Here is a 19,299-nt window from a genome sequence, read left to right on the forward strand (position 1 = left end):
GCGCCGCAGGCTGGCTTGGGCAGGACTTTGGGTCGGGAAAGGTGGGTGTCGCGACTCACGTGGCGTGCAGGAGCCCCAGGGCGTCCTGGTGGTTCATAGGGGTCCACTGCGCCAGCAGAGCATAGGTGTCGGGGAGGCACGCCCACTCCCAGCTGGGCGCGCTGGCAAGCACCAGCGGCAGCGCGCTCACCTCCGCGTGGCAGTAATACCGCTTCTCCCACAGGCGCTTTTTGTCGGCATCCGTGAGCCTGGGGGTGGGGGTGCAGGGCGGTGAAAGGGCGTGGGGCCAGCTGTCTGCAGGGAGCCGGCCTCTGAGAGAACGCTGCGCGCGCCGACTAGTACCCAAGGGGCGCTGTGAACGCCTCCCTCCAGGCTACACCCAAGAGCCCTAAAGTCAGAATAGGGAAGGCAGACGCTATCCCTGCTGCTGCTGCTAAGTCGCTTTGGTCGTGTCTGACGCTATCCCTAAGGGGTTGCAAAGTGTGAAGCAAATTTTGGGGGCCAGACTCCAAATCTCAGGGACATCCGGGCCAATGGCACAGGATCGGCTGCCCCTCCTGAGGGCGCACTGAGGGCATCACCGAGGGCATCTCCCAAGTAGAGCCACCAGAGGGCAGCAGTCCCCATGCCAGGGTCAAGGCAGCTGAGAGGCCTCTGGGGCCGAGGCGGGGGGTTGGGGGGGGTGGGGGCCAGCCGGAGCGCCTCCCGAGCCTGAGATCTGGTGTCCAATGGGGGAGGGAGCTGAGGGGCGGATGAGTAAGGGGTCAGCAGGGGGAGGGGAGTGCCCCGATGGGACAGGAGCCAGCAAGAGAAGCTCCAGCTCTCTCATTTCCTCAGCTGCCACAGGCAGGGCCATGCCAGAGCCAGAGAGGTACAGGAGAGGACAAGCCAGGGAGCGCCCAGACCCCATGGCTCCTCCAGCTCCTCCGCACCAGCTGAGAGAAGTGGCCCCCAGGATGAGATCAGCTTGGGCTCACAGACCCCTGAGAGCTGCCAGCTTGCCTTGGGAGCAGATCTTCTTTGGAAAGTGTCAGGGCCAGAGAAACACCAAGGCTGTGGGTGTGGCAGGGGCAGCAGGTGGGGGCACAGTGGGAGGCCAAGCGGCCCCCATGGACAGCAAACAGCCCTCAGCTCCTCTGCAGTGGGCAGAGCTCTGGTGCTCCTGGCCTGCTGATCCTGGGTCAAGTGCCCATTGTGGGGAGGGGCATTCCCAGATCTAAAACCCTCACTCTGAGCTCTCCACTCTCCTCAGCTTTTGAAAAAGCTCTAGGGGCTGCAGAGCCCTGTCTCCATGACTTCCCGCCCAGGTGGCAATCAATGCCCACACCAGCCCACCTCGCCTCCCAGAGCAGGAGGGCAGGGACCCACTGGGAGGTCAGCTGAAAGCCGAGAAATTCACTGGAGGCCTGAGTCACACGCGGGGCATGCCCTGAGCCTCACCAGTGCAGGGATTCCTTCTGCATGATGTTTTTAAGCACATGTTGGTCTTCCTCCCGGAGGCTGCCAAACTCATAGCGGGGGCTGAACTTGTCTCCAGCAGGGCTGGTGAACTTGATGTCAAAGGCCGAGGTGGGAAAGTCAATCTGCAGGGTGACATCGGGAAAGTGAGGAGAGAGAACCACAACTGGGTGGCTCCAACTCGCTATCACCTGCCAACATGCCCACCTCCCTCCCTCCCTCCCTCCCTCCCGCAGATTCTTTGTCTGTAAAATAACCTTGTTGGAGCTGGTGATCACTACAGTCCCTTCCAGCTATAACCTCCAGCAAAAAATGAGAAGGAAACAAAGAGACAGAAAGAAAAATGGTCAAGTGAGGAAGAGACTGGGCTGAGATGCGTCTAGGTGAGGGGACTGGTCCCAGGCCAGAGCTCTGCACAGATGTGTGATTAGGCTGGGGAGTCTTCAGTCTTGGCGGGTACCGCCTGATGGAAGTTGGGACCACATGCGAGGCGAGGGCCCTGCCAACTCTGAGGCCGCAATGCTGCGTCCCCTTCCTCTGTGCTGCCATGTTCATCCTCCTATAACGGATGTCAGAGCCCAGGGAGACCGTCCTCAAAGGGAGTTCCACATTCTTTCATTCAGGAAATGCTTATCGAAACCTAATATACGCCAAGCGTTAGGCCCTGGGTACGGAGTAGTAAATATGACAGATAAAAATGCCTGCCTCTTGGAGCTTTCATTCTGTATCCACTTTGATATCCCATATTCCATACCAAAGCATCTTGTGACCACAGTGGAGCCGGAGAGTGGTAACTAGACCTTGGACCTGACTCCTCCCTTGTCCAGAGAATGGGTCCCCCCACGGGCACCAAGAGGGGATGGCTCAGCCTACTAATAGAGTTCATCACAAGGGGCCCTGAGGAGCTGAGCCGTGCTTGGCAAGGGCCTCAAATCCTGCCTCGGGCTCCTTGAAATCAGGTGACCTCCAGGAGACAGGACACGGACTCCACAGAGACGGCCCTCCCTCTCTGCTCCAGCCTCCGCCACACCACCCCATGCCCCAGCTCCGCATGCTCTCCTACCGCCCCAGCCCAGACCTCCGGGGGAGCCTTGGAGCCACCTCTGGAGGGGCCTGAGGGTGGGAGTGACAGGCTGGGCTCTCACCTGCAGGATCACACTATCTGGCTGATGGAAATTAGGTGCACTCCAGCGGGCACTGGGACTTTCCTGTGTTGCTGGCCATAAGCCCAGAAGCTTCCGGCCACAGGTCAGGACTCTAAGGGAGATGAAATGGGGGGTGAGCCAACAAACCCAGTGGCTAAGGACATGGTTTTCCTCTTGCTTCCCCATCCAAAAATCTGCCTTTTCTGCTCGAATCCACTGCCCAACTCTTCTCTCTCATTCTCTCCCTAGACCACCACCTGTTCCTTCTTTCAAGCCCTAAAAAAATCCCACTCTCTCCAGGAAGCCTTTCTAAGCTCACCACACCTGGGGTGGATGCCTTCATGAGCTAGAGAGGGGGACTGGAGGACCTCTGAGATCCTTCCAATGATAAGACCAGATGGCATTACATGAGCACGCATTTCCCTGCCCCTTCCCACCAGTCCTGGGCCATGAGTCCTGCCCAGTAGCTTCCTTGGTCACACCTCTGCCTAGGCCCTCCTCCACCCAAGGCCAAGCTGGTGCCCTGGGCCCACATACTGCCTGAAGTTGAAGAGCGGAGCAGTGACCCAGCCCAGGGCTTCGGGCACCCGCCGCTGCTTGTTGGCCTCCGAGGAGCTCCCCGGCGGGGGCACGGGCAGAGCGTAGAGGGTGGCACACAGCAGGGTCTCCCGAGGCAGCCGGTTCAGCTGCACAGGGAAGCAGATCCTAGGGAGGACAGGAAACCAGATCAGCCAGTGCTGCCCCTGTGGCCTCCAGGGCCAGGCGGCAGGACGGCAGGCTAAGGCTGAGGGCTCCGCCTCCCACGTGCTCCCTGGGGAAGCCTTCCTGCAGAACCAGGACAGACCCCAGACTGGAGGCAAAACTTCCCTCAAGGCCCTCGGGATCACAGTCCACAGATCAGTCTCTGCAGCCTCTGGGGAGAGTCAGGCAAACATCTTCGGACTCTGAGGCTCCTCATTGTGACCAGACAGAACTCACTGAGCCAGAGCCACCTAGAGTTCAGGTGATGACATGACCCAAACAGTCTGCCGCACTCCTTCCTGAGTTTCAGGACTTCTGCAGAGGGTCCCCAAGAACCCACTTGCTGAAACGGACCCACAGTCCTTTTCCACTGAACAATCCCCGCCACCAGGAAGCAGCAGCAGGATCTCTTCCTCCCGCTGACTCCCCCACCCACCGCCACACAGCCCTCCCCAGCCCCCTCTTCTCCTAACCCACCAGGCCCAAATAATTTGTTCTCACCCCCAACATTTTGAAAACCAAAAGAATAAAAAGTAGAGGCTCCTCCCTGCCCCCGGGTAGTGAGAAAGCAACCGGCAGGGTCCGAAGAAGTCAGGCACAGAAGCCCCGGGGGACCCAGATGGTCTCCGCCTGCTCCCCTTCTGAGTCACACCACACCCAGCCGCGCCCTCCAAGTTCAGGAGCAGGCCCTGGGGTGGGGTGAAGGGGAAGGGGAGGGGAGCTGTGGGAAGAGGGAGGACCTGCATTACCTTTCGGGGAAGCTGTCCCGGGGCCAAAGTCCATGCTGTCACACCCTTCTGGCCAGCCCCGGGCCCAGCAGCTTCTATGCCCGAGGACACAGAGGCAGGGCGGCCACCCCCGTGGTGAGCAGCTTCATGACCAGCAGCTCCCCCCACTGTGCCCCTCACTCCTGGGGGAACCTCCACCTAAGCGGAGCACTCCCACCTCCCTGCCAGACACCGGCAGGGCCCTGCCCCGTCCCTACCCCGGGGGCCCACAGCTATAATTAGGACCCCTCCAGGAGCCAGCACACATGCCAGGCCAGGCCAGGGGCAGAGCCAGGCTGCTTGGCCTATTTTGAGAGTTAGCTGATCCCCACACTACAGTGGGGGAGAGGACCGGCTGGCCCCACAGCAGAGAGGAGACGGAGCTAGTCCCGATCCTTTCTTTTCACCCAAGAAGAGGCTTCCAGCTGGGCACCCAGAGGAAAAGTGGAGTGTGGAAACTTTCTGAACTGAAACCAGCAAGTCTGGCCCCAGCCAAGGCCCCCTTCTCCTCGCCCCTTGGGTATATCCGGTGTTCTGAAATCTCCCCATGGACCGTCACCTGGGGTCAGTCAGGACAACCAGTAGGTGAGCTGCAACCCGTCCCTCAACAGCATGGCACAGGGGCCAGCTCCCACCGGCTGGGGTCCTGGGATGTGCCCTTCCAGTCCTGGTTCTGCCTCTCCCAACCTGGGCCAGCTATTCACACCTCTGTGCCTCAGTTTCCTTATCAGTGAAAAGGGGAACAGAGCTTCACGTGTGTGACATGTGTGTAGACTATGTGCTTTTTTCTGTGTGACACTGTGGTTACTGCATTGGAACTGAGTTACACATTTAGTCCTTTCACGCACAAACATCTTCATGTGTCAGTCACTGCGCCAGTCACTTGGAACAGAGAAACTGGAACTGAGAGGGCTCCCCCAGCTCAAAACACGACAAAGATGATAAAGAAGAAAACGTCTATCGTGCACTAGGTATCATGCCAAGCAACTACTGGCAATGTCTCGACTGCTCTCAAACAACCCTATAGGGTAGGCCGTATCACCATCCATTTTGGACTCAATGACCTGCCCAAGGTGGGACCTGCAGGGAGGAGAGGATGGTGGCACCCCAAGCCAGTGCTCTGAACCCTACACTGTAGCACGCCTTCCCACGCACCTTGGTCTTAATCAGGAAGGTGCCCAAGGGCGACCCGGAGGGGCAGCACTGAGACAACCCCTTCCACAAGGCTCTAGGCAGGAGACCAGCCCCCTGGGGTCTGAGGCAGAGACTCAGGAAGCGGGATGAGGCCACAGGGCACGCAGCCCAGGGCAGGACATGCTGGGCTGCTTCCACGCCTCTGACACTCTGCAGGGAACGGCTCACTGTGGGGTCTGCCTGGGCCAGAGCACTGTAACGCACCCCTCCCTTAGCAGCAGTGGTAAGTGAGTCAGAGAGTCCCAAGGGGATGATGGAATTCAGGAACCTTTTAATGCAGCCATCCTCCACCTCCAAAGAGACTTTCCTGCCCTGGTGGTTGCTTAATCAGAGAACTGTATTTCCCCCTTTATTGCTCTAAGAACCGTAAAAGTGTGACGACAGGAGACAGGGGCTGCCCTCCGTGCTGCTTGTCCCCCTTCAGCCACCCGTAAAATGGCCCACCTCTCCCAGACCTCCAGGCTCTCCATGCACCTATTTCAGCACCCCGTGGCCTCACCGAGGAACCTCCTCAATCTCTTAAATCTTCTGCTTTGTACATAAGGACTCAGAGATAAGTCAATCTGGGAAAGTGAAGCTGGGGGAGCAACAAACTCCCTGAGCGGATGGAGCACAGCACAGAAAACGCACAAGGCACACGAAGCTCTGCCCTGTCGCGTCGAGGCGCCCGCACCTCCATTTCCTTCCTGCTTCGCTTGGCTGATGCCTACCTTCCTGACAGCAAATTACTGTTAATAGCACGGTGCTGCTATCCTGTGCTTGTGGTTTCATGTTTATATCTGTAGCCTATCTCATTTCAGTGCCACAACTGCCTCTGAGTTAAACAAATGTCCCCACTTCACAGGTTGAGAAACTGAGGCCTCGGAGAATCTAGGACTACAGGCAGAGCTAGAGACAGAGCTTCACTCCTACGGCTCCAAGGCCATTCTTCTTCCCCATAGGCAGCCTTTCCCCCCGATATGTAAGGGAGAAAGCACACAGTCCTGTCTCCCTCTTCTACAGGAAATTTAGGAACAAGGGAGATGAGACTCTATCAGACTAGTTAAACCTTTTAAGGGAGACAAGATTAAAATGATGAATTATTATTAAGACTAATGTTTATATGGTCGTTCATGGTTTACAACACGCTTTTATGGTCACTTCTCATTGGAGACTCATAACCACTTTAAAGGTAGAAATTACACCAGTCCTCATTTAAGAGCTCTGGAAGTGGAAACTCAAGAGTCTAAATGGCTCTCCTGGTTGGTCAGTGAGAGAGCCCGGTTTAACCTGGGTCTTCAGAGGCTGAGAGAGGGTCTGCAGTGGGCCCTGGAGCCTCGGGGGTAGGTTGGCGGGGCCGGGGTGCTTACTGCTGGTCCCAGATGACGAGGTGGAAGAGGTACTTGGAGAAGTGGACCCGTCGGGTCTGCAGGGGGCTGCACAGCTCCTTGCCGCCGTGGCTGAGGGAGCAGGAGAGGTAGAACTCTTCATAGCTACAAGGGAAAGGAGGCAAGTCAGGGCCCTCGGCTCCCAGAGGGCATCTCGGCACCGAACCACGCCAAGCTCCATTTCCCCCGGTTACACTCCTCTCGGTCTGCGGGACTAGAACACGCGGTCAAAGGGCCGGACAGCCAGGTAGGATCTGGGGACGCGACCTCCGGGAAAAGCAGCTCAGCCTGGGTGCCCCTGCCCGCTCTGAGGCTGCGTGTGGAGCCCTGGTCCCTGCCCCTTACTGGATGCAGCCCGCAGCCCCTGCCCAGGGCCACCGCCATCCCCGGGCCCGCGTGCGCATCTGCGCCGGTGCGCGTGCGCGGGCAGGGGGTGGCGTGGAAGGAGAGCGCGACAGATGCGGACGTGAATGCCGACACAGGGGGGTCCCTGCGCCGACAGGTGCCTGACAGAGGAGGACAGCGAAGGCCCAGGCTCCCAGAGTCGCCCTTTGTTCTCCGCCAGTCGCCCAGAGGAATACATTAAGCGGGGAACAAAAAGAGCGGGGAAGGGGGCGGGGGTTCGGGAGGAGGGCGGAGTGGGGGGGCCACAGGCCTGATCCCCTCGGGCCAAGGGGGCCGGCATGGGAGGGCCTGAGGACCACGCTAATGTCCCCCACCCACCCCCGCGGGCCTGGGGGACTCCAGACAAAGGGTCGGCCGCGCCCCCGCCCCGCCCACTGTGTGCGCGCTGTCACGGCAGGAGGGTGCACTCAGCCTGGGAAGCTGGGAAGCGGCCATCTGTCGCTGCCAGCGTGTCACCCCCGCCGGCCTTGGGTGGGAGGGGCAGGGATGCCTCTGCAGCCAGCACCAGGCGGGAACGCCAGCCCCGGCCACCGCTGCCCCTTCCCCCCCTGCACGTCCCTCTTCTGTGTCCCTCTCAGTGGGCGCATGGGGCATCACCGTGCCACAGATCCTGAATTTAGGGCCGTGGCGTCCCATGCAGACAGAAAGGCATCTGAAGTGACACTCGGCTTGCTCCCTAGTCCTGGGCCAGCAGCCCGCGCTCACCTGGTAGCCCAGGTGATCGGGATGCGGTGGGTGGCATAGACCGTGAAGGCCAGCGGCCCCGAGAGATGGCAGGCCTCCTGAACCAGGGTGTGCTTGCGGCTCCCAGGCACCGCGGGCTGGAAGTCTGCGTTGAACGTGTTGCAGTACAGCTCCACCAGGTCCAAGATGGCAGCCGTCAGGGCTTCCACAACCTTCTCTGTTTAAGGAAGGGGTCGGGAGGAAGAGCTCTGAGGGTCAGTGAGCTCCATTCTGTGGGCAAGGCACTGCCTGGGACCGCGGCCCTGAGCGCCAGTCACGCGTCTGTGCTGAAATGGGGAAAGCAGGGGCACAGCACATACTGCTCATAAAATGAAAGATGCTCAGTTCTAAACATCGTCCTGATTTATATGTGCTGCTACTTATTTTGTGTTAAATGTCCTTTCTTTTAGGAAATAGTAGGAATAAGAGTTACCAGTTACTAGGAAGTCACTGCTTAGCAAAATAAGACCAACAATTGTATGTCGGTCACCAAAATAATACTTTTTGGTCCACAAAATCTGAAAGATTGGGAATCACTGACCAAGAATCCTGGAGATATGAGCAACATATTTCTAGGATATGGGCAACATTCTGCTGGAAAGACTTAAGAGGGGATCCTAGGGAAAAATTCTTTATCACTGTCTCCCCAGGCCCTGCTGAATTGGAAACACGGGGGTTATGAGCCTACAACCTACTCAAGTGAAAGTTTTCCCATTTGGAAGCCGGGGCACCATGCCCACTCCCACACTTACACAAACTCATCTCCATCTCCCAGGGACACCATAGGAATAAATAGGAAAAATAATGCAAAAACATTTTGTGGAAAGAAATATGCTCTCCAGCTGTGTCCATGCCTCATATAGGAAAACACACACACACAGGCAGACCTGGACCCATAAATCAAGGGAGCTGGGGAGAAAAGGAATCTGGGCAGAACCTGAGGTTTTCACCTGCCCACTCCCGCATGAAGAGCAGTCCCTTACCTCGGTTTTCCTTCATGGCCAAGACGGTGGGATCCTGTTGGGGAGAAAGGAGGGGAAGGGGAGCTTCAGGGCCACAGTCCTTTCCATCACAGCTTTTCATAGCCGCCCTCATCTGGACCAGGCTGGACCGAAATTCAAGGAGCAGAGGTTCCCCAGGGAGGATAGAGTGACAGTCTGTACCAGATCCGTGTGAGGGACAGTGAGCCAGAGCAAGGAGATAGTCCTCGCATCCACCCAAACGAGCCACGATACAGTCATTGTGTCCACCCAAACGAGCCATGATACAATCATCACATCCACCAAAACAAGCCAGGATACAGTCCTCCCGTCCACCCAAACGAGCCAGGGTACAGTCCTCCCGTCCACCCAAACGAGCCAGGATACAGTCCTCCCGTCCACCCAAACGAGCCAGGATACAGTCCTCCCGTCCACCCAAATGAGCCAGGATACAGTCCTCCCGTCCACCTAAACGAGCCAGGGTACAGTCCTCCCGCCCACCCAAACGAGCCAGTATACAGTCCTCCCATCCACCCAAACGAGCCAGGATACAGTCCTCCCGTCCACCCAAACGAGCCAGGGTACAGTCCTCCCGCCCACCCAAACGAGCCAGGATACAGTCCTCCCGTCCACCCAAACCAGCCAGGATACAGCCATCACGTCCACCCAAATGAGCCACGATACAGCCATTATGTCCACCCAAACGAGCCATGGTACAGTCCTCCCGTCCACCCAAACGAGCCAGGGTACAGTCCTCCCGTCCACCCAAACGAACCAGGGTACAGTCCTCCGGTCCACCCAAACGAGCCAGGGTACAGCCACTGTGTCCACCCAAACGAGCCATGATACAGCCATCACGTCCACCCAAACGAGCCAGGATACAGTCCTCCCGTCCACCCAAATGAGCCAGGATACAGCCATCACATCCACCCAAACGAGCCAGGATACAGTCGTCACGTCCACCCAAACGAGCCAGGATACAGCCGTCATGTCCACCCAAACAAGCCACAATACAAACGAGCCAGGATACAGTCCTCCCGTCCACCCAAACGAGCCAGGGTACAGCCATTGTGTCCACCCAAACAAGCCAGGATACAGCCATCATGTCCACCCAAATGAGCCAGGATACAGTCCTCCCATCCACCCAAATGAACCAGGATACAGCCATCACATCCACCCAAACGAGCCAGGATACAGCCATCACATCCACCCAAACGAGACAGAATACAGTCGTCACGTCCACCCAAACGAGCCAGGATACAGTCCTCCCGTCCACCCGAACGAGCCAGGGTACAGTCCTCCCGTCCACCCAAACGAGCCAGGGTACAGTCCTCCCGTCCACCCAAACGAGCCACGGTACAGTCCTCCCGTCCACCCAAACAAACCAGGATACAGTCGTCACGTCCACCCAAACAAGCCAGGATACAGCCGTAGCGTCCACCCAAACGAGCCAGGATACAGCCATCGCGTCCACCCAAATGAGCCGGTGCAGCCCTTGGGCCACTCGCGTTTAGATCGCAGCACCTGCCACGCAGCTGGCCCTGTCTGCACAGCATGCAGCCCCTGCGGTGGCGCCTCCAGTCCCTGGCTCGGGGAGATTCTGGTCTTGCACCCCAGTGGGTATGCAAACGGCCAGGCAGCGCCTCAGTGACTGTGAGCAGCCTTTGCCTGCATTCCTGGCCTCAGTCCTGGTGGCAGGCCCCGGCCGCGCTCAGACTCGGGGAAAGGCAACACACTTGGCCTCCATTTCCCAGGAACTTTGTGACCGAGTGTTCAGACATGAAAGATGCAGGTGGAGGGAAGAGCCCTTCAGTAAGTGAACACCCCGCCACCTGATTCCCGGGGCTACTCCCCTCCTCCTTCCCCATGCTAGCACTCCATTACCTTCTGGATTTTAGGCTTCACTCGGGAAGGGCAGGGGGGCAGCTGGTTGAGAGCGCTGGTGATCTCAGGGGTTTCCACAGCGGCTAGGGCGTTGCAGATGGCCTTGACGGACTGGACCACCCTGTCGGCCTTCAGTGGGAAGTCCCCCTGTGGGAGGCAGCACAGTGAGGCCGGCAGGCACGTGCTGCAGGGGAACAGGTTGGGAGGGTAACCTGTGGGGCCCATGCTTTATTTTCAGACACCCAGCATTAGCGAATATCACACAGCTCCTGATGAATTAAAGGAGCCGTGCCCACGTTCCCCAATGCTTTCAGCCATCCTCACTGAACCTCGTCTTATCTCCAGCCTCCCTCTGTCCACTCGTCTGTTTATACTACACAAACACATGCGGGGTCTCACCGGGGTGACGTGCAGTTTTAATAAAATCAATGCACAGAGAATGAAGAGCAAGGGAACCAAATGCATTGAGGGTGCATTTGCACACGCAGCTTTATGTCTCCCGCTAGTGTCAAGCCTGTCCCGGAGGCCTCATCTCAGCCCCACAGCCATGCCATGCCCTGCACCATGGCTCCAGCGGTTTTCTATTCTGGAATCCCTTCACCTTCCCTGCCCTGACTACCTAAGTAAATGCAGATCACAGACGAGCTAAATACTCACTTCCTTCCCAGAGCCTTCCCTAGCAGTCCCCCTCTACAACACTCTCCAAGAGCTCTTGATTACCCAATACCAACCTGTTCTGTCTACCAATAGCTTTATGTTACCATTTCATTCTTTTGGCAGGAACACAGGTTCCCGGAAGCCTGACACAATTCTTACACTTCTCCACCCACAGCGGCCACTAACATAGGGCCAGATTAGTACAAAAAAGGCATTCGGAGAACTCATCTCTCATCACAGTAAAGGTCCAAGCAGAGGCTGCTAGAGCAGGGAGTCTGGCAGTCGGTGGAGGGGTGAGCTAGATACAAAGCTATATCCAGCTCCCCCAAAAGGATGACCACCATTTAAACAGCATCAATGAGACAGGGATTGTTTTTGAAGACCACTATGTGATTTTGCCGGGAGAAATATCAATAACCTCAGATATGCAGATGATACCACCCTTACGGCAGAAACTGAAGAGGAACTCAAAAGCCTCTTGATGAAAGTGAAAGTGGAGAGTGAAAAAGTTGGCTTAAAGCTCAACATTCAGAAAACGGAGATCATGGCATCCGGTCCCACCACTTCATGGGAAATAGATGGGGAAACAGTGGAAACAGTGTCAGACTTTATTTTTCTGGGCTCCAAAATCACTGCAGATGGTGACTGCAGCCATGAAATTAAAAGACGCGTACTTCTTGGGAGGAAAGTTATGACCAACCTAGATAGCATATTGAAAAGCAGAGACATTACTTTGCCAACAAAGGTTTGTCTAGTCAAGGCTATGGTTTTTCCAGGTCATGTATGGATGTGAGAGTTGGACTGTGAAGAAAGCTGAGGGCCGAAGAATTGATGCTTTTGAACTGTGGTGTTGGAGAAGACTCTTGAGAGTCCCTTGGACTGCAAGGAGATCCAACCAGTCCATTCTGAAGGAGATCAGCCCTGGGATTTCTTTGGAAGGAATGATGCTAAAGCTGAAACTCCAGTACTTTGGCCACCTCATGCGAAGAGTTGACTCATTGGAAAAGACTCTGATGCTGGGAGGGATTGGGGGCAGGAGAAGAAGGGGACGACAGAGGATGAGATGGCTGGATGGCATCACTGACTCGATGGACGTGAGTCTGAGTGAACTCCAGGAGTTGGTGATGGACAGGGAGGCCTGGCGTGCTGTGATTCATGGGGTCGCAAAGAGTCAGACATGACTGAGCGCCTGATCTGATCTGATCTGATTTGATTTTCTTCAACTTCACAGCACATGGGGCACATGTTTATTCCTATGGTTTTGAGGCTTAAAACTCCATGTGAATCCAAGTGGGGAGAGTCTTGGCCCTTCCCTACCTTTGGGATCCTGTGACTCAGCACATAGGAGGTTCCTGGCCTTGTTCACAGGACATTCAAGTTGTGCAGTGGGGCAGCAACTCTATGTCTCTTAGCTTTGGAGATGCTGTGGTCCAGAGAGAGGATCCGGGAATGACTCCTGACCTGCTCCCACAGAGGAGCAGAACCCTTCTGAACACACGTGCCAGCCGCCCGACAGACGGCAGTCTTGGTGTGCCCATGTGCTAGAGGAATGAAAAGTGCTCTGCTAATAGATTTCAGTGTCCGCTCCAGATCTCTTTAGTGCTCACTGATCCCGGGAGGACTGGGGGAGAGGCAGGAAGAAGTTTGGGGCCGCTGGGCCAGCTCCAGAATCTGTACTCACGTCAGCCAACAGGAAGGCATCCACCTCATTGTGGTAAGTGTCGAACAGAAGACTCAGGGCCTGCCTGGGGAGTTGGGGACAGGGAAATGTCATAGGAGAAGTCAGGACAGATCCAGTGTTCTGAAAGACCCATTTTCTCCCTCCTCCTCCTCAGCTCAGGAATCAGGCTCTGGTTTAAAGGGGTTTCCGCTCTTCCCGTCAGTCCCATGCAGACTGAAGGCCAGAAGTCCCTTCTGTGGGCCCCCTCTTACTTAGAGAACGTAGTAAAGTACTAAGGGAAGGTACGTCACACACCCTGGAGTGGGGATCTTCTCCTGTGAGACTCTGGACCCCCATGCCCGACACGTGCAAGAAGCCCGGGCCGTGGCAGAAAGGCAAGCGGGGGTGCCTCTAGGGTCCCCTCGTGGTCTCTGCTTGGCCCACACCCAGGACGGCACCCGCTCTCACCTGCTGATGGTCTGCTTGACTGGCCTCTCTTGCAGGTGGACGAGGTAGTTCAAGGTGGAGGGGCTCTGGTCATCATTCACCTGTGTGAGGAGCACCCTGTTCAGAAAAGGCGGTTGCCTCCACCACAGCCCCGCGCTCCTGCCCCAGGCCCACGCAGCATGTTCCGCGTCACCGTCTGCCCACCCCCGCCCCGGCACACACGAACCGTGCGGGCCAGGTCACCGCGCACGGCCTTCTGCTCCATCAGCTGCAGCCGGATATCGATGCCGAACTTCCGACAGTACTGAATATACTCGTGGCTGCCCAGGGCGTGCTTGCTAGAGGGACAGAGGGACAAGGCCGTTAGCATCCTAGAGACTCAGTGGAACTTTCGAGGGAAATGCACACCTCAGCCTAGGGGCAAAAGAAACAAGAGGAAGGGGAGGCAGGAGAGGGGCTGTATTCCTGTGCTGTACCCTCTACCTTGGCTGCTGGGAAACGTCACAGTAGAGCTCAGGCAAAGAAACAGAGGTGTGTCTAAAGAAAAGCCGCCTAATACAGTTAACCCTTGGTCTGTACAAACACTAACTGTGCTAGGTATTTATTACCGTTATCCCTGGTTCAACTCCAGGAGTGGGAACTTCTGGAGAGGGGGGGAACAGAGATTTCTCAGGGGTAGTGTTTAAACTCCATCCTCCCTGGCGGCTCATACGATAAAGCGTCTGCCTAGATTTCGGGAGACCTGGGTTCAATCCCTGAGTCGGGAAGATCCCCTGGAGAAGGAAATGGCAACCCACTCCAGTACTCTTGCCTGGAGAATCCCACGGACAGAGGAACCTGGTAGGCTACAGTCCATGGGGTTGCAAAGAATTGGGCACGACTGAGCAACTTCATTTTTCCTCTTGGCTTTGGTATATATGTGTGTTAGTTGCCCAGTCGTGTCCAACTCTGCAACCATGGACTGTAGCCTGCCAGGCTCCTCTGTCCATGGGATTTTCCAGGCGAGAATACTAGAGTGGGTTACCATTCCCTTCTCCAGGGGAATCTTCCCTACCCAGGAATCGAACCTGGGTCTCCTGTACTGCAGGCAGATTCAATACCAACTAAGCCACCAGAGAAGCCTAACTTTGGCATATAGGACAGATCAGAAGCCAGCGTAAGCACAGGTGGTCTTAAGTCCCCCCACACTGTGGTCTTAAGTCACACACTCCTCACTATTACCATCTGGGGTGCCAAGGCCAACCAAGCAAACCCACCAAGATTCCGGGTGGAATTATCCCCAACCAAACTCCTGCTTCTCACCTCCCTCTGTGGGTCGTGTGACTGTGAATAACAATATAATCTCTACAGACGACCTGCATGCCATTACCCCTGCTCAGAGGACAACACACAAGACCTCTGTGCCCCTAACCCAGCCTAGGCTCCAGAGAAGGCGCTCTAGGGGGTCCCCAGCTGCTCCAGCCCCAAGTTGAACCGTGGTCAGAAAGGAAGCCCGGGAGAAGGGCAGACTGAGTCCCCCCTGCAGGCCAGCTCAGCAGGCCTGGGCCAGGTCCCAGCAGCTGGGGAACAGAAGCCGGAAAGGGACTTCCTTCCTCAGCAGAGCCGGGAGTCTAGGCCAGAAACAGCAAGGAGAGCAATGCAGAGGGCTCTGTGCAGAAGCCGACAAAGGGGCCCAGGCCCGCAGCCAGGACAGGCCGCTAGGACGTAAGTGGGTTGTCCACATCCAGAGGGGCCAAGCCTCAGAATTGGGCCCCCCCTGCTGAGACTGGGTGGCAGCCGAAACCTGGAGGTGGGAGAGGCTGGGCCATGGGGCAGGGCTGGCGGGAGTGCCTGGGAGGAAGGAAGAGGTGGCGGAGGTGGGGGAGGCGGCAGGAAACCCAGCCTTCCCCTGGGACCATCTCAAGGTTCTTATCAGGGCAGCCTGCATCCTGGACTGCCACTCCCCCTCAGCGTCAGCCCCTCTGCTAGACAGGGGAGGAAACCCAGGGCCTCCTGGGAGCCAGCAGCTTTCTGGAGCTCCCAGGGGGCCTTCCCACCTCCACTCAAGGCAGATGCTCAGGGGCCTGGGCTTTTCTGTTACACGAGAGGAAAGAGAAGAGCCCTGGTGGAGGAGGGGCTCCTGGACCAAGAGCGATGGACACAAGTCCCCAGGGAGCGTGCCTGACTTTCTCTGTGGAAGGCTTTCTTCTGCGTGCATTCAAGGTAGGGGGAGACAGGCCTGACCCTAGGACCAACCATCCTGTTCCACCTCGCCTGCGACATTCTCCCTGCGTCTTGGCAAGAAGTCAGCACCTGACCGCTTATCCACCACCTCTGGACTCAGGGGCTGAAGGACTAGGGGCCGTAAAGGAAATGGCAGTATCCAGCTGACCTGGATCCTCTCTTTGGACTGGTCCTTATCTGGGAACGTTTAGGGATTGCTCATCGGGGTGTTCTCATCTATAACCCTTGGCACATTTTACAGAAGCAGCTGAGGGCCAGAGTCTCACAACCCGTAAAAGGCAGCCAGACCCCAACCCGCTGTGCTCAGGTGCCCACAGTGCCCACTGCTCCTTCCGACAGTGGCAGGGGCTCTCTGCCAGGAGCCCCTGAGTCTGGGGCCCCTTTTATTCTTCTGGGGGAAAGTAAGTATACATTGAACTTCCCTGGAGTTGTGCCACGCAGGGCCCTGCCCTCTTCTTTTCTCTGTTTTCCTGTTGAGGGCACAGAGACAGGAAGGGCCCACAATACCCCTGAGAAGCCAGCCAAGAATGGCGCTAGTCACAGATCAGGCATCCTTGCCTCTCGACCTACATGGAAGGGAAGGAGCAAGTGGCGGTGTTCCCCGCGTGCCCCTCAGCCCCTCAGCCCAGAGAGGCAGCCTCTTCTCCCCGTTCCCAGCATCGGCTGCACCAGGCAGCCAGGGACGAGGGCAGCATGCGGCTAAAGCTTGAGGGGGAGGGCAGATCTCTCTGTTTCCTGATCCGCTGACCTCTGGCTGATTCTGCAGCCCGCCACACAGCCGTGCCACCCGAGGGGTGCAGCCCCCTCTCTGCCAGCCCAGCCCCCCAGAGCCCAGCACAGTGGAAAGAAGACTGGTCCCCATCAGACTTTCCAGTGAGGCTGTTCACTGCAGAGGGCGCTGAACGGACAGGCGCTGGAGGCGCGCCTCTGGTGGGGAGGACAGCCAGCCCCACATGCCAGCGGGGCAAGGGCTCGCCGGCAGAGGAAGGGGGAAGAGAGCAACTGTGGTTCTTACCCCTGGTCCCGTGGGGCACTCTGCCCAGTCCTCCTCCTGCCCCCGGCCGTAAAGACAGCGCACAAGATCTAGGGCGGGGGCATAGCCCCCCACCCCCCCACACACATCTCTCCACGTGCACAAGTCTGCAGGCAGATATGCTCTTTGCCCAATCCCAGTTCCAAGCTCTTTCCACAGCAGATTTGTCTCAGGAAGCCGGCCAAGCCCTCTGGAAGACCGAGCTCCTGGGGAAAGCGCGACGTGGCTGAGAGTATGCCCAGAAAGCAGGAGTCCTGCCTGTGGCCAGGCCTCGAGCCCAGCGTGCCCCTGCAAAGCCCTCTCATGACCCTGCGTCCCAGAAGACAAGTGCCACCTCCTGCCCGCTTGTCCCCACCCGCTCACTCACTTCTGCAGGAACTCCTCCAGCCCACAGGGCTTCAGCACAAAGTCACCCACGTCGACATCCCTCAGTTCATCACGGGTGTAGCACAGGGTCTGGTAGATGAGCAAGTCTACAGTGGAGGAGCCTGAAAGGGGTGAGGCGGGGGGGCAAGGAGGGGGTCACTGCGGCAGGCGGGGCTCAACCTGAGCCCCCTCGCCCTGCAGGCCCAGCACCAGCCAATGAAGCAGTTTGGGGTTTCAAAACAGTCACCCCTGCCCCACCTCTGAGGATGCCCACGCAGCCTCCCCCCAACTTACAGTTGCAGGTAAAAGTGAGCGGCTCCCGCAGGCTGTCGCACAGCACGGTCACCTTCAGGTTCACCTCGTCCCCGAGGTGCTCCGGGCTCGGGGTGACAGCGCTCCAGACATACCCAGTGAGGGCGTAGTCCTGGACATCAGAGCCGGATCGGAGGCTGTGCAGGAAGAGAGGGGAAGACCTGTGCCTTCGGGAGACAGTGGCGGATAAGACGCCTGCTGGGACCTCCGTCCTGAGGCCCAAGGGCCCCTCCATGCCCATCCCGCCTGCGGCCCTCCAGGTCTTCAGGCCAGGATGGGGACAGTGGGGAAGCATCTCTGCGAAACCATGTTCTTGACACATTTGTTACAGTTGCAAAACGTTTCTCAAGCTGAGTTGAACATTAGGGACAGTTCTAAACAACACAGCTTTCCATAATAAGTTCCGAGGAATATTTTTCTGAATCCATTTCCTTTCTCTTTTAGCTCCAGATAAGATTACACCCTTTATCTCCATCTGGGGTATATTTGCTCCTAAGGGCAACTGCTCCTGAAGTGATTGGAAATACTTTGTTAGAGCCAAGTTTCATGAATTTTGTCCACAATGTGAAAATTCTAAGACTCCAAAACAGCCTACAAACACCGGTTGCAGGAAGCACCCCATAGTTATAATTGAGATCTATTACAGATGGCTCTTCTTCCTCCCTAGAAAGTTCTGAAAGGACTGAGTCTCCTCCCCGCCCCACAGCCCTCCCTAACCCCGTCATTAACTCTTACACATCCAGCATGTGGCAAAATGCAGCAACTTCCTCATCTCTCTCCTCTGAGACCTCAAACAGCTCGTGGCCATTGGCGACGGTGTGGGGCCGGGAGCCCACCTTTAAGAGAAGAGCAGCTGACTCAGAGCCTCATCATCCCCTTCCCACAGGCCGCTCCTCAATCTAAACTCTTAACCTCCAGGTGTAAAGGCTTCCTGGTGAGAGTGGCATATGTGGGACTTTCAGGAATATATTTATCTTCTGTCCTGGGAGACTAAGCGCCAAGTTGAAAAAGCAGTTGAAGCCTTGGCTGAGTTTGGAAGCCTGGATGAGATGGACGTGAATGTGGCCAAACCTCCTTCCGGAGACGCCAGTGTCTAGTAAGCTCAAGCCTGCAGGTCAGGCAGTGCCCTGCTTGCTGGACCCCGGGGCTGACTTTCTGGAGGGTGCTCACAGAGGCGTGGCGGGAAGCTGAGCGGACAGCTGTTTCCCCTATCCCAGAACGGAAGCCCATGGAAGCAGGTTGCCCAAAGAGTCCCCAAGGAAACGGGGCCCTGGGCAACACTTCAACATCCACAGCAAGCCCCAGGGACCCAACACAGAGAGAGACTAAGAGACCATAGATGGAGGCGATGACTCAGACACACGTGCCTTCCCGGTCAATGCTGTTTGAGGAATAAAGTGTCAAAGCAGCTTCCTGGGCAGGAAAGGACCTGCTAAAAGGGTTAGGTCCTTCTACTCTGCTGGTCCCCCACAGCTGGAATGTGAGGGAGCCTGCCTGAGCTCCACTTCCAGTCCAAGAAAACTGTGTGCCACCTGAGATTCTCAGCAGGACCTCCACCACGGGGCTGTCCAGTCATCCACGGAGAGTTTTAAAGCAGCCCTCCAACAAGACCTGTAGCACAGCCCCAGGGGGACGAAGTGGAGGAGGGGCTGGTGCAAGTCTGTCCTGACAGACCTGCCCAGAGCCCCGGGGGAGGCTGCCCCCAAGGAACGAAGTGATGGCTCAGATGGAGCACCAGCCGGCATCGGGTAAAAGCGCCATTTCCGAGAAGCCGCGCACCAGTCTGCTCACACCAGCCTTCACCTCTCAGCCTGCCTGCCCCGCCCCGGGGCAGACAGCAGCAAGTGAGTTCCTCGTTTGAATAACCAGATCGCTTCCTCTGAGTGACCCTCGCTCACTGGCCTCGCCCCCTGGGCAGGCGTGGAGGGTGTGCAGAG

The 19,299-nt window shown here is 57.2% G+C and overlaps 1 protein-coding gene across 6 annotated transcripts in view; it reads right to left on the reverse strand.

Moving 5' to 3' along the window:
• Window positions 1–19,299, reverse strand: part of PIK3C2B (phosphatidylinositol-4-phosphate 3-kinase catalytic subunit type 2 beta) — a 77,277-nt gene that overhangs the window by 32,227 nt on the left and 25,751 nt on the right. For 5 of the 6 annotated variants that reach the window (XM_070767756.1, XM_070767757.1, XM_070767754.1 and 2 more), the window contains 14 exons: window positions 18,098–18,198; window positions 17,345–17,499; window positions 17,052–17,172; window positions 13,655–13,766; window positions 13,450–13,529; window positions 13,003–13,066; window positions 10,665–10,811; window positions 8,784–8,817; window positions 7,783–7,978; window positions 6,655–6,777; window positions 3,141–3,308; window positions 2,604–2,715; window positions 1,441–1,583; window positions 60–248 (listed from right to left, as the gene is read on the reverse strand). In XM_070767756.1, coding sequence (XP_070623857.1) covers window positions 60–248; window positions 1,441–1,583; window positions 2,604–2,715; window positions 3,141–3,308; window positions 6,655–6,777; window positions 7,783–7,978; window positions 8,784–8,817; window positions 10,665–10,811; window positions 13,003–13,066; window positions 13,450–13,529; window positions 13,655–13,766; window positions 17,052–17,172; window positions 17,345–17,499; window positions 18,098–18,198 — 1,745 coding nt within the window. The remainder of the gene's footprint in view (window positions 1–59; window positions 249–1,440; window positions 1,584–2,603; window positions 2,716–3,140; window positions 3,309–6,654; window positions 6,778–7,782; window positions 7,979–8,783; window positions 8,818–10,664; window positions 10,812–13,002; window positions 13,067–13,449; window positions 13,530–13,654; window positions 13,767–17,051; window positions 17,173–17,344; window positions 17,500–18,097; window positions 18,199–19,299) is intronic. The other variant, XM_070767759.1, reaches the window with a different exon arrangement.

The sequence above is a fragment of the Bos indicus genome, chromosome 16, assembly GCF_029378745.1.
Source record: "Bos indicus isolate NIAB-ARS_2022 breed Sahiwal x Tharparkar chromosome 16, NIAB-ARS_B.indTharparkar_mat_pri_1.0, whole genome shotgun sequence".
Lineage (NCBI taxonomy): Eukaryota > Metazoa > Chordata > Mammalia > Artiodactyla > Bovidae > Bos > Bos indicus.